We start from the raw sequence: 26,199 nt of genomic DNA on the forward strand, positions 1-26,199 counted from the left end.
AACCCCTACCAAAATCAAAAAACACAGTGCTGCAGTCATATATTGTATGAAAGATATGAACCGTCCTGTTGAAGACATTCATATATAAATATATTATAAACATATATAAATCTTAGCTTAGCAGAACATTACACCATCTATGGAAGAGGTTTTTTGTTCATTTTGGATAGAGGAGAATCAAAGGGGTAATTATTCTAAGTGACTGAGTTATATACATGTCTTTTGATACCAATTTGATCTTGCATCCTGGTCTGTATTGCAAAGAGTGAAATTAATATCATAAGTGCCACCCAGTGACTGTGATTAACCATAATTTGCATTTATTGAAAGTTGATTGTCTGCATGCTACCAGCTGTGAAATTGTGCAATAAGCAATAATTAAACAACGAAAGAGAGTAAACAAAACTAGTTAGGTGTGATTTGGAGCAGTGAGTAACAAAGGTGACTTTCAAAGTTTTATTAGCACAATCCAAAAAAAGCAAAATACAACCATGTAACCTATGCTTCAATGAGCAAACAGTAAACATCTGTAAAACTACTGAGCTCTACTAAAGAAAAATTCACACTATAAAATAACAATATAATTACTAAATAGAGACTATCCACTAAAGTTATGCGATCAGAGGCTTCAAAGCCAAAGGGACTGTGTGTGTAACAGAGCAGGAATCATTTCTGAGCAAGTAACTACAGTTCACTACCTTCATTGATGAAACATTTGTTCTCAATTTTCTCAAGAGGGTGCTCAATGGGTTTTGTTGGAGGTATAGAAATGGAGGTTTACTGTAGGTTTATGCAATCTGCCATTGCCCATAGGAACTTCGGGCAGGCATTTGGCTTTTTGCTATTTAGAACTACTACCCTATTACATGTAGTCATAATGGTTTCAGTGCACATGTGTACAGCGCTGTAGCACAGCTACCACCCTAAAGCAAACTTCTAAAAGCTCAGATTCCATTTGGAGAGTACCAATTAGTTATCTGTGGGAATACCTCAGCTACAGCTCACATATACTACTTTGTTCATCAAACATAGTTACAAGCTTTACTTATTGGATTTTATCTTGCCCCTGGGTTCTAGGTAGAACTAGAAGGTGGTATTAGTCTAGGTTTTGCAAGCTGGCCTTGGTTAACTTCCGGTATTTTTTCACCATGTCTGTATACACTTACAGTGACATCTACTGTTTCCCCACCATATTTGTTCTTGACATAAATGCTATATTTGCCCGAATCTTCTGAGGTCACTCCTTTGATTGTTAAACTGGCATATTTTCCTTGTTCCAGTGAAACCAAATAGTGCTCATTAAGCTCAAGGGCCTTGTCATTCTTGAACCAAACCACTTCTGGGTCAGGGTTTCCAAACACAGTACAGGTCAGATTCAGAGTCTAAGGGAGTTAAAAAAGAAATATTTTTAAGGATTAGTCAGGTTTGTTTAAACAGAATATTCTCAGTATTACTTTCAGGCACTTCTTATTCCTAGTAAATTAAAGTAAGACAGGTAGCATGTTCTTGAGAAAAGTAGAGTTTCTATATTTTTCTCTTCCACTGAGACTTTCCACCATCTTACCAGTGACTGTGATGCAGTAATAGCCCCGGGGTAAGATTCTGAATACGCTAAGTAGGACTGCCATTGCAGTCCTGCCTGCAGGAGACTTCTGGCAACCCATTAGTCTGACATGATATTCAGGCAATGATAGGTTTAAAAACAACCTTGAAGATTCCCTGTACACTGCGGGAAAGAGAACTGAGCAAATCTTTTCCAACCTAGGCCTCTTGAGGTTATTGCTTGAGATGACATTAAAAAAAAAAAAATCATTTAAAAAATAGTACATAACATGAATCATCAGACGTTGATTACAAATGCTGCTGACTCGTAAAATGGAAATATTTTATGAAGACTAAATAATTCAGAACGGTTGTGAAAGTGTTGCGTGCATGCTCAGTGTGTTAAGAGAATAGCAGAAATGACTTTGTAGGCGATCCTGACAGTTCAGGTATTTTCTCAGAACTGAACTAGGACTGAGGAAGCTCACAAAATTTTGATGGTTATTCTTCCAAATCTATATGGATTACTTTCTGAACCCCATTTTCACCACTGTATATGTACGCAAGTTTTATGCATTTAGGTAATGATGACAGAATACATTAAATAATCATTTCAGAAGTTGCACTGATTACTGCTTACTTTGTCCATCTTTAACTGAATTCCATTTCCACAAAATTCTTGTCGATGTAACTTAAATCAATATGAAAATCGTATCACTGTGTTAAAAAAAATAATAATTAAACAATCTGTATCAGAATGACCATTCTCTCACAATTACTCTTCAGGATCCAGAGATTCCTGACCAATAGGGAGCAGAGAAAGTCCATCCTTGTGCACATGTGCATGTTTTTTGCACTATTTTTCTTGAATTCCGATGAACAAATAGATATGATGTAACACAGTGAGAAAAAAAATCTGACAAATTTTAAGTGGTTGGAAGTGCCATACATACACAAATAGAAGCAGTTTTGCATATGGCATGCCTCCAAAATCAGAGTGGACTGTTGAAGGAACATTTACATGCACTGGGTACAACCTGATGACTACCTAAGTGCAAGTACACTTAAAGAAGTGATATCATGTAGGATGTAAAATTAACTAATGACCTATAGGAACTACCATTACAGTAAAATATTTAAAGGAGTAATGTAAACATGAAAATAAAATGTTAGGAAATCAAACTAATTCTGATAGCAAATAGCAAGTTTAAATCTCCTTTCTGTAACTTGAGCAACATTTCATGACTATTACCCTCAAAAATGACCTCATTTAAGAGCAATTAATAATTCATTCATAATAATTAATCAAGTCTTAATATGTTAATATTAAAAGCTTGCCAGAGAGCAGATATATTCCACAGTAATTTTAGACCTTTTGGGCCTGTTCTAATTTGTTAAATTATAGATGTGGCCTAAAATCATTTATACCTTCTTAAGAAGATTTAGTAAAGCTTTGTCTTGTGTTCATATATTTGCACAGATATACCATTCCATTGCGTGAGGAAACCTCTCTTTTCTTTTTCTTGTTTTTGTATAGCTACTTCTCACTTGTACTTACATGAATTTTACATGGTACCTGTTCATATATAATTTACAGGTGAACTTAAAATTTCAATTCTTTCTGGCACATTTTGTTTTACTTGATTTTAGGAATCAGAGGTATTCCCTTTGGATATTCAGTTATTTAATCCTCATATGGTTAGGCCTCCTTGAACTCTTGTAACTTCTGGAAACTTTTTATGTAGCATTTCCTTAATTTAAGGTGACAGGCCTTAGGGCATAATTTTTTATGAGGAAACTGCAGCTATTGTGTGCATGCAGTCTGGTTGACTTCTCCTGGCTGTTTCCTAACAAATACTAAGATGTTGGTCATCAAGTGGATTATATCTAACTTCCCAAGAGACTGGCTTTCTTGCCATGATGTGCCTTTGTCTACTACAATGAGAAGGCACCACAAAGGAAGGAATGGGCCAAAAATAAAATCATCTTGATTTGGTCCAAAGTTCAGCAGCTTTCAGCATCCACTGCAAGGCCTCCTTGATTCACCACTTCTAAAGAGTCTGTATCTGGATTTCTAGAAATGGCCATGTACAATAAAATCTGGAAGCGCTATGTGTTAGCCTTTCTCTGGTCATGAGGACAGTTTTCACACAGGGTAATGCAGCTGTAGTCTCTGACAATGTACATCACACAATACACTTAAACACCCTGTTCAACATGCTCTTAAGAAACTGCAGATAGTAAGAGTCACGCTGGCTCACAAGCTGATCTGCTATGGTATGTTGGAATAAAGTCCTAGCTCTTTTAGCAGTCAAAAACAACTGCATAAAGAAGTGTACAAAAATGAGAATGAATGCTGTGATCCTGCTTCAAGTGTACATTCCTTCCTTCCACAATTTGTTGGATAATAAACTGCTAATATGTACGAGCTGTATTGAGATGACTGTGTTTAATAGCCATTGATGGATTTCTTTTTATAACGCTACCGTTTTCTTTTTTTGGACCCAAAGCTATTTCAATCTAAGTATTAAGGCACAAATAAATTATGAACCTCTTGAAAAAATACTTCCTTTTCACTGCAGTGACTATTTAATTATGCATTCCTTAGTTCTTATATTGTGTGAACAATCATTTCCAAGTACCTCCCCTTGCGTTACATTGGGTGTCAGAGAATGGCTGTCTCCTCCTGCCTCTTCAGATTCTCCTAGAGGGCAAGAGAGGTTTCTCTCCCTGAGCTCTGCTCAGTACACAGAGCTGAGACCCAGCCCAGATTTGAGTCTACAGTTAATTCAGTCTCCACATAATCAGGACAAAAGACCAGCACCTCTCGAGTCTGACGTTGCCTGCCTGAGATAGGAATTATGGTGTGCTTCCCCTAACTGTGTAGCCAGCTTATGGCACTTATGCTTCACAACACAATTAAATGACTTCTTCCTTTTTCTCTCAACTCTGCAAAATCATCTGTATTACTTCCCTCTCCCTGAAGAAAACCTTTCACTAGTGTGAAATTTCAGCAGAGTGATTCACTGATAAAAACTGTCCTTACCTTCCCATCCATTATAGTTACAACATCAGGCAAACCACCAATGACTTTACCACGATCTAGGAGTTGAAAAAAAAAAAAAAAAAAAAAAAAAAAAGAGTGAGGTTTAGTGCTCAAAGTTACTCATTTCTTAGTGATTTTATTAACATGGTATCACACTAGTCATGATTACTGTTTGGGCTTTTCTTAGAATAAACACACACGGGAATTCTTGGTCAATTAAATATGAAATAATATGTTTTTTACAATATTTGGTGTTATTTCTTATTAACATATTTCATGGTTCCCTTATGTTTTTAGCAGAGGTTGTACTATGGAGTTCTAAGCTAATAGACACAACAGCCTTGAAGCTGCTACCAAGCTTGACAGCTTGAGCTTTGGGCAAAGAGCAAAGCAAAGCACATACTTTCAGTACTGCTGTGATATCTAAGATCAGAGGAAAATCTGTTCTGCCATCATTTTCATGGGCAGAAGCATCTTTCAAGGTACACTGCATCTTTGTACCAGAATTCCTGCAATAACAAGCTTCCCTACTATCTCTCTTTCAACATGCTCTGTATCCAACAGTCACTAGCAGGTTATTTTCTACTTAATATGCAGATCCCAACATTCAGTATCATTCTTAGCTTTCTGTCAACACCTCCTTGTGTGACACTCAGACACTCACACCTCAGAAAAACTCTGCAGATCCTAGAAGACTTAGCGAATAACTGCAAAATGTGTAAAATGCACATTCAGAGGGTTTCCATCAGAATTAAAGAGAAATAAACCCTCAAATTACTATTATTATTGCAGTATTCTGCAGTAATAGATGATTTCTGCTATTACAGAACTTTGACAGGTATGGCAACCTATCATGATAGATGTCTTAAGGAAAACACTAAACTAGAACGTAGAACGTGTAAAATAAAACGTAAAATAAACTTACTCTTCTCAGCAAAAGCAGCTGCCCTAAAATTGTTAAGGAGAGGAAAAAAAACATATAATGTTATTAATAAGATTATTAATGAAATAATTTTCCTGTGATAAGATTATTGTTATAGCATTAAAATGAAAAAGATGTAGCACTTACTTGAGTCGCTGGAATTCTGTAAGGGCATCATCAAAAGCTGTAACAAAACAATTGAGAGAGTTGTTGTCCATGAACATTATTTGCATTTTGGGCTCAGTATAAGCATTTAAATACATATCCTTACTAAAGCCTTTTTAAAAACAACAGTGTTAAACAATAGCAGAAGGGAAAACCAAACCCTGAATCCAGTGTCCCTAGTGGTAAAAACAGTTATGCAACTAAATTGCACCTAATTTTGACCACAGGCTATTTTTACTGCATTCCTCTTCTTACTCCTGATTAATTCTGTTTAATCTGTGAAAAGTCTCCATATAGGTATGATCTTAAACATACCTTGCCCAGACAGATCAAGTGTGCGTTTGAAGGATTCCTTGTCACTAAAGATTTCAAAGGTGTAGTTCCCCTTATCCTTTTCAGTGGGTTCAGTTATCTGCAGCCAGGCAACATCCTCTCCACCTCCAATCTTCATCTTTTCACCAGAAGAAATCTTAGATTCCCTTGAAAAATGAATAGAAATGGGTTCAAACATTCCTTTCACGTGTAGTCTCCATAGGAGATCATCTATAAAAAGTTACAAACGACAACATACTGTTTCTAAATTAGAAATAAATTGCAACTAGTGAATGCAATTTCACAGGAGATTCTTTTCTTTCTAGTGTGAGTATGAAACCCTTTGGAATCATTAGCTTGAGCTTTCCTTCTGAAGATTTACACCTTCATTCTCTCCTCATTTTTTTTTTCTCCCCACATACAAAGACATCTGTGTTTGTGTCTATTTGTCTATATATATCTGAATGTGAATATGCTGTGTGACTTCAGATTTATAAACTCTTCATGCACAATACTGTTGAATACATTAGAATAGTCCACTGAAGGGAAAAAAATATATCTTTTTTTCTTTATGAGAGGAAAAAAATGTTTACCTTTCATTAACTTCCAAAAAATATTAATAAAATCATGAAAGACTTATATAGAATGTATTATAGAATAGAATAGAATTTAATTGAACGCATAGAATGCATCAAGGCAAAACAGATCATTGCTTGTTCATTTGTTTCTAAGATCAAGACAAGAAGCAAATTTTCTAGTTGCTGATAATTAATAAATATGTACTTAAAAAAAAAAAACCAGCAAAGAGTAGCATTCTATTGACCAATAGTCACTTCCCATATATAAGAAATGCTCTGTTAATTTAGATCAGTCTTCCCTCTGCTCCATACACTGTCCTGAAGAGTGGAAATAGAAGAAGCTGTCTAGGAAGAGTATGGAAACCAAGCTATTTTCAATGGGTTGTGAAGAAGTTTTCTTTCTCTCATTAACTAAAGAAAAAATTTTTAACTTCCCTTCTCTCTTTTTGAAAGCATACTTAACTGGATTTTTTTTAGCAGATAAAGACAACATAAGCTTCTCTTTGATCAGTTAATTTATTTGCACAGACATGGTTGATTTGGCTTCATAGCTAGTTTGATGAGGAAAAGGAATTTTTATTATTTCTCTCTCTGTAAGAGGACTACAGTGAGTTCACTATATTAAAAAACATACCTGGATAGAAATAACTACTTATTACAAAATACTGTATTCCCTACTGTGCCATGAGTGGATAATGCATTCTGGTTTCAGGTCTTATATTACTATATTTCCTGCTATTCATTATAATAGATAATTCAAAGCTAGCTGGAAATTTTTTTACTATGTTTCATGATATGCAGGCAGCTGTTTAAAAAACAGGAAATGCTCAGTCTTTCTTCTTGTCCAGGAATAATGTGATAGAACTCCGTTTGAAAAAAGAACAAGTATGGGGGAGTGTAGAAGATGCTAATTATTTATGGTTGGTTGGTTTTAGTATTTGTTTTAGCTCTTCATAACAACTCCAGCTCCTACTCATAATATTTATGAAATGATTGAAATGTTATTTGTTCAAAATGTGTTTAATAACACAACATGGAAGACATACCATAAAATCTGGAATATCAGTATGTGGGGGATGTCAGCTATCAAATATAAATTTGCATGCTGATATTTCCATATTCTCTGGTTTTACGTTTCTGTGAAGTATATGGTGGAATGCAATAAGTCACCTTTAAAACTCAAGCTGATTGAGTAAAAGGTAAAGGCAAAAAAAAAAAAAAAAAGGTTTCTTCTCCTTTTCATCATACAAATATCAAATTTACTGAAAGAAGGAGCAGAGCTTACCGAATACAAAGTTTGAGTTATGAGTACATCTGAGCACCTCATAGAAGTCTGCTTGCACTCCCTGAACCTAATGATCACTGACACTTTTCTCACATCCTTAACTGACTAGGACAGTGTGCAGCCACACCATCCTCTTCCTGTCCAGGTCAGAACACTTCACTGTGTGTCGTCTCTGGAGGTCATCAAGGAATGTGAAAGTTGGTTTAAAATCCTTTAAAATCCTCCATGCAGTTTCCAACATAATGAAGGCCTAACATACCAAAGCACTTGGACACACATTTAACTCTAAATACATAGATGAATAAAAAGTACCACCGAAGTCTAAAATTAAAGTAACACAACAGTGAAAAAAAGTATCTGAAATTTTAGAGCTGAATTCTAGTTATACTCTCAGCTCTGACAGCTATTCTTAAAACATTTTGTACTTCTTTCCCTTTCTCCTCAGTCATTTTGAAGAAGAGGAACAGAATTAAAATATTTGTTGTGAAAAGGTTTGAACACTGTGGTTTATTGCTTTCTTAGTACAGGCTTTTATTGAATGGTGAGAGCAGATATTTGGTATCCACCTACTTCTGAAGGAGGATTTCATCTATTCATAGAAAAGAGCGACCTTGAACAGAAAACTGTGCTCCAATTCATAACTGTATTTGAACTAACAAGAAAATATAGTGGAAGACAAAAAATCTGGCATTGAGTAAGAGATTGAAATACTGTAGGTACTTTTTTGTTACTTCTGGGTAATGTACAAGTCTGTTAATATTTCTTTTAATGTATCTACCACTATGTGAACTGAGAATATAAAATGCTGTTAAGAGAAATTCACTCGTGCTCCACTTACTACAGGAATGCCACAGAATACAAAATAACAAATCTTCAAGACTGCATTTTTCTCAAATAAATTTGAATGTAGGCATGAACTTGAAAATATATTCTCATCTACCTGTGAGACCAGGTGACTTTCATTTCTTCATTGTAGTACTTCAAGAAACACTGGAGCCTTATTCCTTCTTCAGTGCAGAGTATCTTCAGTGGAGAAGCCGTCTTACCTATGGTGAAATGGAATATATGCAAATCAAGCCATACAATGAAATGAACAGGAAACTGTCAAATGGAGGACCAAAAAATTTTCAAGATCTGAACTACTGTTCTCAAGTACCATACATGCTTCTCAAAGGAGATCTGCTGATTTGTATCAGATGAAAGTTTAGTGGGAGTTTATGGTTTTATGATCATACACAAACATTATGACTAGCAAGATCCTTTGTGAAGTAATCAGCTAGTCATATAATTGCCATAAAATAATGGTGCTATGATTTTAATAGCATGCAAAATTTATTTGAGTGCAATTCCTGTTCTTTCACTGGAATGGCTCTGAATTTCTTATTGGCATTAGGATCAGAATCTAGTTCTATCTGTATCATAAGGCTCAATTACTAATGGGAAGTATAAAGAAAATAATTGTTATAACATTGTCACAGTATCTAAACCAAACAAGCCAGGTGGAATAATACTTTGTTCCCTCTTAATAGTGTCAATTAGCAAGGTCGAATGCCTATTCAAAAACTTAATAACATGCCCATAAAAATGCAAGCATCATGACTGTCGTAGATTTCCCACTTACAATAAAAATTGTCTGCCTCAGGCTCAGATGACTTTAGTATAAAAAAAAAATCATGAAAATCCAAGACAGCATTTACTTACCACTGACTCTGCTCAGTGCCAAAATTATATCATTATACACTGTGGAGGGAAAAAGAAAGAAAGGAAGAAAGAAAGAAAATGTACCATCAAAATTTAATCAAAACATAGCTTTGTTATGCTTAGTTTAATTAAAGTGTTATGGGAAATCTTCATATCCTCAGGCAAAGAAAACCATTCAAATTGTAACAGGTGTACAAGACAAATTGGAGGCTATCTGTGTACAATATATGAATTCTGTGCTGTGTCAATGAATGTACCCACTGCATGCAGCGTCTGCCATGTGCTATCAGATCTTTGGCATTGTATCCTTCATGCCAGAAACAATAAAAGGTCATTAATTTGACAGTTCACATTCAAAGGAGAGTGCAGGGGAAATAAAAAATTATCACATTTTTGGAGAAAAGAGTACCCATCCACTCCCAGTAGCACTGCACTTGGCAAATATAAACTTCTTGACAACAAATACAATAAACCAGGTACAATACCAAACTTTTAAAAAATCACAGTATTGATGGGATGCTAGGAGAGGAGAATGTTATGCAAAATAATAGAAGATTGGAGCACTTTCTTGTAGCACAGGTTCTTTCCTGCTTGGGAAGGGCAGCTGACAATAAGATGGAGAACCACAGTATCTTCTGTTCATTCCAGTGGTCAGCATAAACTTTACTTGAAAATCCTACTCTGCTGAATGACAATTCATTCAAGAGTGTGAACATGTTTTTCTTCACAACTGGGTCTGTTTTTCACAGTTTCTGAATTAAAGCTTAACAATTTTACAGTCAGAATAACAGTCAGTCCACGCTGAGGCTCCCACCTCAATATATTTGGCACTTTGAAAGACTTGATGCTTGAAGGTCTTTTGTAGACATTAAAACGTACCAAACTTGCCAAAGAGCTCTTTACAAAAGATCCCTCATAAAAGGTGGTGCCTGCTCGATTAAAATTTACCTCACTTCTTGCCTATGAGGGTGCTAGAAAGTAATCATTATAAGGCAAAGTGTCACTCCTTCTAAACTTGTAATCTGCAGTTGAGGCCTCAATGCCATAAGGAAGGCACTGAAATACAAAGAACCCCAAATATGCTTGCTAGCTTGCAATTTGCAAAGGTAGCTTTTGAACATCTCTTGAGAGAATGTAGAGATCATTACTTTCATACAGTAAACTGAATATTACCTTTTCCTGATAATTCAAGAGTAGAGACATCATGACCTCTATCATCTGACAGTGTTGCCTTATAAACTCCTTCATCCTTGCGAGACAGCTACAAGAAAAGCACAAGATGCTTACTGACCAACTTGGTATGAATATATTTGCTTAACCTCTGCATACTTCTCTAAATCAAACAACAAACATTGTACTGCAATTAACTTACTGTTGAATAATCTTGCCAGAGATAAGAAGGGAAACTACAAATGGCTTGTACATGTTTTTTTTAAAGCAGCTATATCTACTTCCTAAGCCTAAAATGTAATTCAAGTTCTATTCAAATGCCTTAAGAATTGTGGGTTTTCTTTCCTTCTTCCTCTCATTTCGTAGAGACAAACAGAATTGATCCTTATCAGCAGAAACTAGAAGTAGCTTAGTAAGATGTAATAGAGTGTAACTGCAACTCATATAAATTTTAGAAATGCAATTTTTATTCACTTGGAACTTTTTTTTTTTTTTTTTTGAGTCATTATGTGCAGAGCAAGACAATGCATCTACACCCTTTAACTTTTCAAGAATCAACTGAGTGGATTTCTTCAAGCAGCAGCTATAGTCAAATTACATGTATGCTACAGTAGTGTATTCATTAACCTTAGAAAACTTACATTCTAAAAACTAACACAGTGATACTGCCTTAAATGCAGTAGCTTTTTGTTTGAGTGTTTTTATTTTAATTTATTTGAAAACTTAAAGGAAAATATATAAATACTTATACTCAGGTTGGAGGCTGCTTAACTGAATCTTTGATTTATATGAGCCTGCAGCAAGTAATAGGAAAAGTGTCATGTAGTTAAATGACAAGTAAAGACAGCAATTCAAAACAAGCTTAAACCACCCTCTCTCCAAAAAGTCTACACAGAAAAAATAAAGCCACTGGAAAGCCAGTATCCTATTGCAAGTGAAATGAAGAGAATAAATTATAAAATCATGAAGACAATTAAAAAAAAAAAAACCCTAAATAAAAAAAAATTAAACTGAATGCACATTATGCTGAAAACACAAAGACTTGACCCAAGGGATGTTACAGCAGTTGAGAAAGAAAGCAACTATTCAAGATAAGGCTTCAGTCACAAGTTAGGTTATTTTGCTTGCAAGAAGATAAATCTTAAAAAGCGATATACTTTAGGAAATAAAACTAAGACAACTGTAAAATACAAGGTGCTGGAACAAACTGAAAAATTAAGGAACAATAAGGAAAAAAAAAAAGAGTTCACCTAAGGATTTTGAAGCAACTTAAGCAAGACATGTCTGAATTTATAACAAAAATGCATACTCTTTTACTAGCAGTAACTACACACTAGCTAATTGAAGGGTAGAAAATATGCCTGTTCTTAAAATTGTATAAAATAGAAATCATAATAGCTGGTTGAGTGATCTGCCTGGCAAATCTATAGCACATCAAGCAGAAGCTGTCATTTCTAATCAGTAGGTGATACTGTACCTTGGGAATAGTGAGGTGACATTCTCCCTTCTGCAGATCAGGCGCCTCATCAACGTCAATCCCAGAACCATTCCTATACCACTTGAAAACAGTCTCCTTCTTTGTGTTTGCAATCTGTCCAACAGAAAAAGGCACACAATTATGGCTATATCCTGATGAAAGATACTGTTTTGTGTGGTCACAAAAATACTTGTAGCATAAGAAGTCAGTTTTTTATAACATATGTCAAATCAAGTTAAGTAAAAAAAACATCCAAACCAAGTCCTGTTCAGCAAAATGTTATTGCTACAACATTTATTTGCAGCACAGAACTGGTCAGAAGTAGGCATCTTAGAGCTTCAGAGCACTGTCAAATCCTTAAAGACAATTTTGTCAGTCTCTTCTCTTAAGGAATTTTGCCCACTTGTTATCTGGTTGCAGTTTGTCTAGAGCTATCTGTAAAAAAATATATTTGAAATTAGAGCTGCTGAAATTTCCTCTGTCCTCTGTGTTTGCCACATGTCTCCAGAGACCTGTAACATGACCCTGTCTTGGAGAACATTCAATTTATACATTTATCCTGGCTACCTAAGCAGTGCCTTTCAGGACAGCACCACAAAGAGCCATTGAAATTACTACTCCATAAGCATTTGAGACTTCAAAACTGTGAGCTACACTAGAAATCCTTTTTTCCACTACATGTGTCCTATGGGAAATAAAAGACTTGAGGAATCCTACAAATTAGGACTGTCTCTTGATACAAAAGAATTTAACAAAGTGGTGTAAATGCTGAAAAGGTTCTTGAAAGCCAAAAATTTGCTGTAATAGTAGCAGCTGATTGGAGCAATACATAGAGTACAGGTATACCTCATGAACTGTTTTAATTTTGAAATATAAATTGTGCATTAGAACCACTTAAAATATTGCTGGATGAATGGCATAGAAGTGTGAATTCAAAGAAGTCAAAAGCTCAGCTGTGAATAGAAACCTTGGCAATATATTTTTCTTCTCTTCAGAAGTACTAGAGTTTGTTTGATGTCACTATCTTCATTTCATTCCAAAAATCATATAAATGCAATGGTATTTGTGTGCCTAGCCTGAATCCCCAGTCACAGAATCACAGAATCATAGAATCACCAAGGTTGAAAAAGACCTATAAGATCATCTATCGGAGAGGAAGTATTTCTCAACATCCAATCTGAATATCCCCTGACACAACTTGAGGCCATTCCCTGTAGTCCTATTGCCAGCTACATGGGAGAAGAGACCAAACCCTATCTCACAACAACCTCCCTTCAGGTAGTTGTAGAGAGGTCTCCCTGAGCCTCCTCTTCTTCAGACTCAACAATCCCAGCTCCCTCAGACACTCCTCGTAAGACTTGTGCTCCAGATCCCTCACCAGCTCAGTTGCCCTTCTCTGAAAATGCTGCAGGGCCTCAATGTCTTTCTTGTGGTGAGGAGCCCAAAACTGAACTCAGTACTCAACACAGCCTCACTAGGGCTGAGTACAGAGGGAACATCACCTCCCTGCTTCTGCTGGCAACACTATTTCTGATATAAGCCAGGATGCCATTGGCCTTCTTGGCCACCTGGGCACACTCCTGGCTCATGTTCAGCCAAGCACTGACCAACACCCCCAGGTCGTTTTCCTCTGTACAGCTTTCCAGTCATTCTGCCCCACGTCTGTAACATTGCCTGAGGTTGCTGTAGCCAAAGTGCAGGACCCAGCACCTGAACTTATTGAACTTCATCTCACTGGCTTCAGTCCAGCTATCCAGCCTGTCCAGATCCCTCTGCAGGGTCTGCCTACCTCCAGGCAGATAACTTCCTCCCAGCTTGGTGCTATCTGCAAACCTAGTGAGGGTGCACTCAATCCCCTTGTCCAAGTCATCAGTAAGGATATTAAACAGGACGTGCCCCAGTACCAACCCCTGGGGAACACCACTTGTGACTGGTCACCAGCTGGATGTGACTCCATTTACCACCACTCTCTGGGCCAGGCCAACCAGCAGTTTCTTTATCCAGTAAAGAGTGTACTTGTCCAAGTCACAGGCTGCCAGCTTCCCCAGGAGAATACTGTGGGAGACAGTATCAAAGGCTTTGCTGAAGTCTAGGTAGACTATGTCAACAGCCTGTCTCTCATCTACCAGCTGGGTCACTCAATCATAGGAGGAGATCAGTTTGTTCAAGCAACCTGCCTTTCATGAACCTACGCTGCCTGGGCCTGATCCCTTGGTTGTCCCACACATGCTGTGTGATCCCCCTTAAGACAATCTGCTCCATAACCTTTCCTGGCACTGAGGTCAGGTTCACAGGCCTGTAGTTTCCTGGATCCTCTTTATGACCCTTCTTGTAGATGGGAATCACACCAGCAAGCCTCCAGTCCTCTGAGACCTCTCTAGTTGACCAGAAACACTGATAGATGATGGAAAGTGGCTTGACAATCACCTCCACCAGACCCCTCAGCACTTGTGGGTAGATCCCATCTGGTCCCATGGACTTGTGGCAGTCCAGGTGGAGTAACAAGTCTCTAACAGTTTCCACCTGAATCATAAGGTGGTTTATTCTGCTCCCCATCCAAGACTTCCGGGTCATGGGGTAGGGTACCCCTAGTTAACAAGGCTTTGGTAAAAGGACATAGCTGGCAAGATATTTCTTAGTCCTCAGGCAGACACTTAAGAAAATCTTGAAAAATAACTAAACAAATGGACACTGGGCAGCCTAGAAGTTAATTCATTTCTATATATATATAAAGTGGCTTGCTTGAGGGAAAATACATGCACCAATTTTTAAACCTTTTACATTAGAGTAATCTTACTCTTGATAAAGAGCACTACAAATGCTCTCTACAGAGATGACCAGATATGACCAGATATAGACCAGATACAAGGAATTTTTTTCCACTCTCCTAGAAGATCTTTTTTTTTTTTTTCACTCTCTCCTAGTTTCTGGTAAGTCTTTAAAATCTGCTCACTATAATCACATATACTGCTGTTTAATAATCAGTGTGGCTGCTATATGCCTCTGACAGTGTATGGGTTTACAATCCGGCTCAAAGCAATGTCTTGCCTGAAAAAAATGAGAAGCATTTTACATTTACCAGTAACTATAAGGTGGCTGTTCCTGTAGCCATATGACATGAGTGGCAGTTTTATTTGAACAAACCCTGAAGGAAGAAACCTTTAATGCTTTTCAACAGTTTTTCATCAAAGACTGTTAGTACTCAATCTGACAATAAATACACTGAGATTCGGACACAAGCAGTTTGCAGTGCCGAAGTTATTTGATGTTGAATTTTACTATGAAAAGTTACCTTTTTTACTGTTTAGTCACACACCAAAAATTTTGCTTATTGTATCTGCTTTAGCAGATACAATATAAATAAGAGTCAAAGATATGCAAGAGAGGTAGCTTCCAAACATTCTGAAATTTAGAACTTCTTGAAGATAAATGATAGTGGATGCTGGCATGTATAGAAAAATAAGCATTCAGTAAAGAGAAAACACCATCAAACTGTCATTCAGATGGACAAACCTTCCTTTGAATGACAAACTGTCATTCAAAGTCTGCAATACCAATAATAAGATCATTAGAATTAAATTTTAAGTAAAAATTCAATCACGTGCAATCTCATAGAAAGGAAGTGGCACCGGAGGGAATGTATACTTCTTTGGATGTGTTATTATATAACACAATCCATATTTGTTCAGTATTACTGTTATGAACCTGGATCATACCATCAGTCCTCTGCCCTACCCAAGCATCCATTTCCCAAAGACCTCATTCCATGCCACAGCCTTTGATAAAATCCTGGCCAAAAGCCCTCCCTTGCAGATCACAGAATCCCAGGCTCTTTCAAGAGGTGAAAACACCTGTGAACACTATTTTTGCACACAAACACAAGACAGAGTCTAGAAGAGCCCAATGCCAAGTGCTAAGCAGCCTGTGCATGCCCAGTCTTCTCTACTGGGAGCTAACTGAGCATTGTGAATATAAGCCACCCTGAAGAATATGGGCTGGGGAGGCAGAGATTGCTCCTTGAACATTTAATTACTGCAGAAATAGGTTGAGGCAGCAGCACTTCTTCTAACTTAAAAGTCTGGTACCTGAAGTTAGTGAGACAAATCCAGACTTAATTGTTCAGCTTCTTCCTATGTATAAAAATTAGTTTAAGAGACACAATCAACAATAGCCTGAACCTAATATCCAGTCACACGCTAACAGTAATAAATATTATAAGGTCAACAGCATAGGTAAAATGATGAGTTTGCAGACAGACCACATCCTAGAGTGCACTTACATAAAATTTTCTCACCCTATGAACAAAAGATACTCCAATGAAAAGAATATCAGCCTTTCACGGTGGTATAAACAGGCTCTACAGTCAAAGAAATGAAGGATAATTTCAGATTAATTTGTAGAGAGTTAACACTAGTATTTCTGGTTCAGCAATACAATTCCACATGTGAACAAAAGGATACACAGAGTTCATGCCTGAAGCAAATGCAAGTTAAGATTATAAAGTGCTGCAGCTATGCATCTCAGTACAGCAAAGGTTCCACATTAGCTAATGACCCTTGGTGGTAAAATTGGGGCTCACCGAGTGGCAGCTTCACCACCCAGGTCAGTTCTGCTGGGAATAAGTTGAGGTTAAAGGCCTCCTAATTAGTGAGCAGAGAGAAGAAATAAAAAGATGCATGTGAATTACTCATAATGAGTGATTCAATTTGGTCTAATTAAAAGTAAAAAATTTATTCAAAAGAAATGGAGAAAATGAATACAATAGAGTATGTGCTACAGGAAAAGGCAGTGAAGAACAGTTTGATGCTTACTGAATTCAATTAACTTAGTTTGAGGCCTTAATTGAGGCCTCTAATTAGTCTTTCTAGAGAGGAGCAACAAAAGTGAAAATACATCAGTTCAGAATGGCATATAAGACCTTAATAGCAGAAGTTACTCTGAATTCTGTGCACATTAACTTTCAAAAGAATTGAATGTAATTAGGCAAATATAATAAACATCCTGTTTTATAACACTAATTCTAAAACTTTTGTTAAATGTTTGGCAACATTTGATTAAATTTTATACATACATATTTGTAGAGGAACCTCCAAATCAGAAAACAGTGAGGAAAGAGTTTGAACTGAGACTACTTTTTGTGGAAAGAGGAAGAACCTGTTAGGGCTGGTTATTGTACTTAAATAATTTTATGGCTCACGGTTATTATAGAAGATTAGATTATCCATGCACAAATACAGGCTGGGAGGAGAATGGCTTGAGAGCAGCCCTGTGGAGAAAGATTTGGGGATGTCAGCTGATGAAAGACTCAACATGAGCCAGCAGTGTGTGCTTGCAGCTCAGAAGGCCAACTGGAATAGGGTAGATTTTGACTAGTTTTACTGCTGAAAATGTCAAGAAATTTAGTTTAAAACATGTCTAATGAGATTTCATTGTAAAAAATATCAAAATCTTTCATTGCATTTTTTCCTCAAATACTAAGCAATACATTCTAAAAATTATTTCAAGTGCATTTCCTCACCTTACAAGCAAGCAGAACTTCACATTCTTCTGTAACTTCCCAATATAGAAACTCTGAGAAGTGGGGACCTAAGAAACAAAACAGTCTTAAAGCATATGTTGTAGAAGGAAGGAAAGGATATCTGACAGTTCTAGCAAAAGAAACAAAAAGAATGATAATTACATTCTAACATCCCTATATCAGAGTGATCAGAGGGCACTCCTGAATGCACAAGGGGAAAAATCCTGCAGTAAGTATCCACTGTATTAACCCATGTGTCTAACGTACCAATTAGAAACCGGAGGCGCATATCCGTTTGTAGGGTAAGTCATGTTGCATTCCAAAATGTAAAAAGGTGAGTGACACAAACAAGCTAGCTAAATATGTTCATGCCCAATTTCCAAGTAAGCATGGGAAAGAAACAAAATAGTTGCAATTAAGATGCCGTACTGAATGCACGTGGAACTCAATATGGACAAATGCATTCTGACACTCAACCAATTGAATATTTGAAGCCAAAATACCATGCCAGACAATTTTTGTCCAAATTATCTGAAGTTTAAAAATATTCCTGATCCCCACTGTGGTTCCAACTCCAAATATATATGACCCTAAGAAAATTTACTGATACGTTTAGTCCTTTCAAAGTTGTTGTGGTTACTCCTATCAGTAAATTTATGAATATGTTTTCCTGTCTGTCAGATCAGAGCCTGTAATTGCTATACTCGGATCTGAGATATGGCAAATTTCTAGACTTTTGCTCAGATCACTGAGAACTGAAACTTTTGTGAGTTTATGAAGTAAACAGAATATATATTTTTTTTTAAGATAGAGTATAACAATTACACTACTTATTCAGAGAACTTTACCTAAGCTATTTAGAATAAATCGTTTGTAATTATTGTCATTACATTCATCCTAAAAGTCAAGTCCTTGCCAAAGAAAAATTACAAACTAGAGCTCAAACTCGATTCTTTCAGTATTTCACAATGATCGAATTCTGAATTAGCTATCTAGTAATAATTATTACTTTTAGCTCAAAAAATTTATAAAACATACCTAACAAACTGTAACCATATAGCAACTATGTAACAAATACACATACATTTGGTTCCTGAAATTTGCCTGGATAGAATCCACAGGATTAGGCTTTTAATCTTCCTTGTCTGACTCTGTGCTGGCAGCTCTTCTGTCAATTATAATGAAGGGGCAACTTGTGTGCTTAAAACAAAACATGTGCTGAAGTGTTCTGCTGGATCAGAGCCTACAATAAGCACTCTTCTTATGAATATTCAGCAAATATAGCCTCTTATACAGATTTCCACTTTTTCTCTAATTAATGAAAATAATGTCACAATTTGCAAGTTTTAAATGACGATGTTGGAAAATAAGATCCATATGCAGCAAGGGTTCAATATCCTCTCCAACTGTGCAGTATACTAATCTCCTAATGAAGTTGTATGGAAGTTAGAAGCACCTATTACTCACCAGGAATGCATCATTAGCTGCAGAATGGGCCTAAAGTCACCAGTCTACTCTCTTACCTTGCTTCCTGAGGAATTCCTTTCGCTGGAGCTCAGACTCAGCCAATATCGCCTTAAATGCTGAATTTTAGAAGAAGTAAATGAATAATCAGTTAGTCATAAAAGTACTCAGGGAATAATTGAAGTTTATTTCCTCACATGAGTCAAAGTTTAAATTTTTCATTGAACTTACCATCTCCAATGAGAACTAGTGAAGACTGATTTTTGGCCTTTCCATCTTGAATCTGTACTGTGTAGGTACCTTCATTGTCAATTGTAAATTTGTCCATCACCATTTCTATAATGCCATTGGAATGGTCACAACTTATCTTGTGCCTCTGAAATAAACAAGTAATTTTGTTAAATACTTATGATTCCCTACTAAGCAAGACATGTTTTGTAACTCCACTTCCAAACTTAATTATTTTCATTTCCTTTTAACTGTGCGCTATGAGAACAGGGTCATGATTGAGTTCACTGCTGTCGAACAAGGTCCCAGTGGTGGTGGAAACCTCTGTGTGTTGCTGTATTTGAAACCCCCAAATCATCATAATATGGATGCTTTACATTTAAAAACAATAGTTTATTGAACTATACATGTTTGGAGATATGCCTCCACAGCCAGAAGCATTACAGCTTCCAGTTCAACAAAGAGTTTTGCTAGTCTGAAGAAATATTCCTAGCAAATTCCACAGGTAGCTGGAATACTGTATTTATAAGTACAGATGCGGAACTTCAAATATGTATCTTCTAAATGAATCTTCAGAAAAATTCAAGCCATTATAACTACTAAACACTTTCTGAGGTATATGTGGCAGCTTGATACTGGATCTTTTCTTACTTAAAAATATGTATTTAGGGAAGGTATAATAATTTGCTCATCTTATGCTATGAATTCTTTCCAGAAATGACAAAAACTAAGACCATGAGTGAGAACTTGTAACATGTGTCTTCCTTGTTCAAAGCCAACTGAAATTCCAGGAACTAAAAAGATCAGCAAAGTCCAGCAAAGGAAAATTTGAATTCTGTCAAAACATCTAGCTACCCACTACAGTCATTAAAGAATATTGAAAAAATCAATTAACAAATTGAATTTCAAATGATTAAAATGATTTCACTGTTAATATCTTTTTAATGGGTACTTTCTATTAAACATTCTAGAACGATAACTTCTTAGCAGGAATCTTCAAGAAAACAGAAAACTACAAGCAAATATTGGACAATAATTGAAAAACATTTATTGAATTTACAGGTACTATTTTAGATATAAACGTGATTTCCTAAGTAATATCCTCTTTCATTCAGTGAGTAATAAATATGAGAAATGTACATCCTACTAACAGTGATACTGTTTGAATCTCACCGACAAAATTGCAAAAGCAAAACAACAATAATTCACAGAATTTATTTGGTGAATATTTTGGGGTGACAAATGTAGCCAAGGATACCACACACTAACTCTTCAATTCATGAGGGGACAGAAGAGTATCACAGACTAGGAGGAGTTCTATGCAGTAAATTACTATACACCCTGTAGCTGCTATAAGAGACAAGAGGCCTTGTGAATAGAATATTTTGATTAACTTTCTTCTTGGGATCCAAAACCAGAAATAGTTAAAGCCAGAAGCAGACAAAGTTTAAGAAATGGGAAGGAAGAAGGAAGAAAACAAAATCTAATAGAAATACCACTTGTCAACCTATCTAGGACCAATTCCTTAAGTGGAAGAAACTTTAAATACTGGTCTAAAATTAGGTAGAATGACTCCACAGATATGTCTTCAGCTTTAAGGGATGCCTCCTGGCCAGCTCCTGAACAGATGCAGGACTTAATGCAAAGTTGGAAAGTATGCCCACTCACTTATAGTTAGTTTGGTACACCAAATTACCAGCTGGGGACAACCTGTAAAAGCAGTCATCTGAAGAATAGCTATAAGGGTGAGCAAATCTGCCACATTTGCAACTACCTGAGATACCTAGCAAAGAATAGCTTAGACATAGTAACTTGGCTACCATTTATTACTGGTACTTTCAAACACACCAGTAGTACAAAAATAAATTATATCAATTTCAACTTGTAAAATGCTGTCAAGTTTATAATTTAAAAAAATAAAAGAAAATCTATTAAATAGTATATTATAAACAGTAGGGTATTACAGAAGACCTGAAAAAGGGTGAATCAAAAGTACATAGAAGAAGACTGAAACAAAAACGAGACAAATATTGTAAATGCAGTAAATGAAATAAAATAAAAAGCCATTGTTCAATATAATAGAAAAAAATATATGGACACTGAAAACGTGACATAAATCCATTAATGTCCTTTCATTCCCCTTATTCTTAAAACTGAACGATCAGGAAAAGAACACATTATGTGATCATGAAATAACAAAGTAATCTTAAAATAGACTAAGAAAGTAGGACCAGATGACCTTGGTCCTGGTTTGTACTGAACAGTGGTGATTCTTGCCCTCTTTTAAAAAATTCTCAATAAGGAACGTTGAAGTTTGGGAATGAAAAGAAATGAGCACAGTTCATAAGGCAATTATGGCCTCCTGAAAATCTGAAAAGCATTAGGAAGAGATGGTAATCAATTAGAAAAGAAGGGAATGTGTAAACATCAGAGATTTACTTCTCTTATACAGGACTCTGTGCAAAGCGAATCGTTCCAAAACAATTATGATGCAGTATAACCAAAAATTAGAGCTAGGACTGATTGCATGATAAAATATTTAACAGGATGGTGCCAGGAAACATTCTTTACAAATGTGTTATGGAAACACAATTAGACTGATCTAGTTTAAATCTTTGTTAGGTAACTGAAGAATGAAGAAAAAGAAAAAAATACTGGAATTAAACAAAGCAGTAGCCAATAGATCAATTTGGATAACTAATGATCAAATAAGTGCCTTTGAGGGAAGAGACTGAGGTATATCATTTGACTGAAATAATGAGGGTAAAGGCTTCAATAATTTGTGCATGGATTTTCCAATGTATAGTAAAAGATATAATATGAAAAGATAAGACTTATTAAGGAAAGTAAGTAGAAAAATTACTTATATAAGTATTGATATATAAGACCAGACAAGATAGGCCAGTAGAGAGAGCTGAAAAAAGAGAGCTAATAACAGCAGCAACCTATCAAGATATGCAAATTCAAATTCTCTCTTATACTCTCTTGCCCGCAGAAGTCAAGGACAACACTTGCATTCACTTAATGACTTTCCAGGGAGAATGTTAAATTGAGGTTTTCCAGAAGCAGAACAAAAAAGCAAGGTGAATATTTTAATCTGATCCCTTATCACATCTCCAAAAAATGTGGAATTTCTCACTTTGGGTAAAGAAAAAGATTTTAAAAGATTTAAATGGCAGTTGATTAATTGGGACCTAGTTTGTTCCATTTTCATATTATTTCAAGATCTTACAGAAACTGTTCTCTGGGTAGGACCTAAAGCAAAAAAAATTATCATTTTATTCAGTGTCAAGAAACAGACTACAATTCACCAGCACAATGGTCTATTGAACATGTTCAGTGACTTTAGCCCAGTCTCCAGGCAGGTTTTAAAGTGTAATTAGGCTTCTAACTATTGCCATTATGCAGCAAGATGAAGTTCAATGATTTTATGGGCACCATAAATACAGGGCTTTTATGTGACTTTCCACAAAAATATCATCAATCTCCAAAAGTAAATGTCACCTATGGGTTACTAATTAAAAAGGTGAAATAATGCAGCTCCACTTCAAGACTCTCCTTCTGATGTCAACACTTTCAAAACATATGTGATCTAAAAATAGCTTATTCTGTTCCACTGAGACTGCCAAGACAGAATATCACCATTTCAATGTATTCTCATCACTAAATTCAGGTTTTCAGTGCTAGAGTTTATTATTTCTTGAAGTACGAAATACAGAGGAGTATTCTGCTTAGAAAGCAAGTATATCATTAAAGGAAATTTTTCTTGTTTTTCTGTGGTATAAAAATGCTGATAAGTTCCTCTGGCCAAAAACAGGCTTTGCAACCTCAAGAATAAACTGAGCTTTTCAAATAGCTGCACTGTACGTGTATTCCTCACAGGAAAAGATATTTCCAGTGCTGAACATTATGGCCAGTAAATGAACCATATTACAGGCCTGCAGGACATGACCTTACTTTCTTCACAGCCCAATCTTTTTAGCATCCCTTAACATGAAAGGACTTCCTAGAGCTAACAGGCTTGTGGTCTGCTCTTTCATCTCCGTGTAGCCAGTCAGTAACAATTCAATGTCTAGGCCAAAATTAATAATAATAATAATAATTAAAGAAAATGAAAGTGATATTGTCTAAAGCTTTTATGTCTATGACTATTTTTGCATGGTCAAGTGCCTCCCACATTATATATAAAACTGCTAGCGTTGGATTCAGAGGGTCTCAAGGAGCAGTATTTCTTGATGGTTTGCAGTCAAAAACTGTACTTTGAAGCAGCTTTGTATGTCTTGAGCAATTTTCCTCAAATATTTGTGCACTACTTTTAATCAGATGTGTTTAATTAAGGGCCTAAGTTCTTCTCTTTTCCTGTTGCTCATCTGGCTCCAAAAATCAGCATGGCCTTCTGAGGGTTACGTTTTTCTCTTTTCTTCAAATATTATCACATTGATATTAATAAATTGGCTTTAAACTCTTAATATAAATGTATTATTAATGTCTAAGGTTGCATTAAGCAGATTCACAAATATATACTAGTACTCGATATGCACTTACATCTCCATTTTCAACTTCTTTATCATTAATAACAAATCTATAGGTAGAATTTGGTGATAAGCTTTCAGCTTGAATCCAGAAACGGACTTCTCCTTTATCAAGGACCTCATAAGCTAATTCTGATTTCAGAGGTATTGCTGCAGGGGAAAAAAAAAAAAAAAAAAAAAAAAAAAAAAAAAAAAAAAGCAATCAAAAGTCAACAATGTGTGAATTCCTTTAAGCAAAGAGACTATTGTAGTAAAACATTAATATCTTCCCATTATTTATGGAACACTGAATATAGAATTAATTTTATGCAGTGAAAAGACATCTAATGCAGTCTTTGGCTCATTTTAAAATTACTTTCTCAAAGAGAAAACAGAGTTTACAATTTACAGTTTGAATAGTATTTAAGGAATAAGCTAGAAACAACTTATACTCTATTATCAAGTTGATCAGTGAAGCTGCCATTGTATCAGAAAGATCCTTTTGAGAATTCCAGTCACTAGTATGTAATAAGAAGCAAAAAAATAGATTCAGGTCTTCAACTTACTTGGATTCTTTATTTCATTGCTTAATGTCATCAAACGTTCAAGCTCTGAAATTCAGAAAAGCACATTTTAATTTATTCTGAAAAATATGGATCGAAATACAATTCATTACATAATACATATACAATACATAATAAGCTAAATGTATGTTGGGAATCACTTTGTCTTGTATAGAAATACCTTAGAAGATAAGACTTAAGGTAACAAGACCTATAAAGCATTTTCAGAGATATGCTTCAAGCCTAAACCAAAGGGAAGTTGCCATTATCAAATGCAGGCCTGCCTTTTCTAACAGCATTCAACAGAAATTTCAAAATATTGCAAATTTATCTTCCCTACAAGAAGAGGATATTGACAATGACTAAGAATCTACATAAATTGTCCATGTCCTGGATAATCTGTTTTTAGTTAGTTAGTTAGTTTGTTTGTTTTGTGGCTGTACAAAAACTTCTTGACACCTACTTTGAATGGAAGGTGAATGGAAGGACTGATGCTGATTGCACTGTGACAGAAATCCTGCCTACAACTGGACTCTCACTTGGTCTCACTGCTTCTCCTTAAATGTCTTAAAAAGAAGGTAGCTGGAGGGACAATCATGCTTAATTTAGGAACTCAACAATTGCAGACTGTGGACTGGAAAAGCTCCAAAAATATTTTTCGTGAAAAAATAGCCAAGTTCTCTCTTTGCCTTTCACCTCCATAACCCTACACGTCATACCAAAGTCAGGCTGAAGCAAATTCACTGCAACTCCAATGAAATAAAACAGCTACAACGAAGTAGAATAAAATTAATATCAGTTTATGCCAAAGTGTGATTGAACCCAATATATTTACATTTTCTTAAAGGAACATTCTTTTTCTCAGATTCTTCTCTCTAATTCTATGCACCTCACTGGTATTAAATTATATATATACTGGATTTCATTGTTGTGATAATAAGAAAAATAATAAACAACATGAAACCTGCTGTGATGTCGTTCTTTGTTTGCTCTTTATGCACAGGAAAGAATGAGAGGTTTGTTCATTTCTTTTTCTTTGTAACGTTTATTGCAGTTGGGGTGAAAAAATGAAGACAAACCTGAGATGGTAAGAACCTTACCTTCCTCATCCAGAACGAAGCTGGATGAAACACCATCTGTGTCACTAACTGAAATACAGTAAGTTCCCAAGTCCGATTTATCAGGATGCTTGAAGTACAGCTTAGAACTAAAATAATCAATAATTAAGGATATAATTAGTGGGTTTTACCATGTTATTGAGATTTATTAATAGTATAAACTCCTAGGACTTTTATACAGATTGCATGACTTACTGATCTCCTTTTGTCTCAATCTTAAATTTATCAGAATCCTCAATCTCCTCATATGATTTTCCCCACAGAAAATGAGATGCATCTGTAGCTTCTTTGCATTCAAAACCTAGGTAAATATTGCCCTCCTCATCCACACCTGAAAAGATTTCTTTTGTTCCTGCAAAATGAGAATCAAATAAAATGTCAAAGCTGAATTTCTCTTTAGCACTGCTATACAGAAATGATAAAAACCTATGCAGATTCTAACCATCTCCACTAATAAACATTGGTTTACTTGTACATATTGAAGTATGTTTGTGTAATATTTTGATTCAGCATCACATTCTAGCCACTTTCTTGCTCTAAACGTTTAAGGAATACTAAAAATAATACATGCTAACTGAGAAACAAAGCTATAAAATGAA

At 35.7% G+C, this 26,199-nt stretch overlaps 1 protein-coding gene across 2 annotated transcripts in view; it reads right to left on the reverse strand.

Annotated features, from left to right (window-relative positions):
• Positions 1–298: 298 nt before the first annotated feature.
• MYOM2 (myomesin 2) overlaps positions 299–26,199 on the reverse strand; it is a 74,130-nt gene continuing 48,229 nt past the window's right edge. For both annotated transcript variants that reach the window (NM_205135.2, XM_046938513.1), the window contains 16 exons: positions 25,796–25,952; positions 25,583–25,689; positions 24,486–24,530; positions 23,954–24,090; positions 19,412–19,556; positions 19,240–19,299; positions 17,717–17,784; positions 12,199–12,312; positions 10,725–10,812; positions 9,552–9,590; positions 8,791–8,896; positions 5,991–6,154; positions 5,658–5,694; positions 5,514–5,536; positions 4,589–4,644; positions 299–1,382 (listed from right to left, as the gene is read on the reverse strand). In NM_205135.2, the coding sequence (NP_990466.2) occupies positions 1,074–1,382; positions 4,589–4,644; positions 5,514–5,536; positions 5,658–5,694; positions 5,991–6,154; positions 8,791–8,896; positions 9,552–9,590; positions 10,725–10,812; positions 12,199–12,312; positions 17,717–17,784; positions 19,240–19,299; positions 19,412–19,556; positions 23,954–24,090; positions 24,486–24,530; positions 25,583–25,689; positions 25,796–25,952 (1,655 nt within the window). In that variant the 3' untranslated portion in view covers positions 299–1,073. The remainder of the gene's footprint in view (positions 1,383–4,588; positions 4,645–5,513; positions 5,537–5,657; positions 5,695–5,990; positions 6,155–8,790; positions 8,897–9,551; positions 9,591–10,724; positions 10,813–12,198; positions 12,313–17,716; positions 17,785–19,239; positions 19,300–19,411; positions 19,557–23,953; positions 24,091–24,485; positions 24,531–25,582; positions 25,690–25,795; positions 25,953–26,199) is intronic.

Source organism: Gallus gallus, chromosome 3 (genome assembly GCF_016699485.2).
Source record: "Gallus gallus isolate bGalGal1 chromosome 3, bGalGal1.mat.broiler.GRCg7b, whole genome shotgun sequence".
NCBI lineage: Eukaryota > Metazoa > Chordata > Aves > Galliformes > Phasianidae > Gallus > Gallus gallus.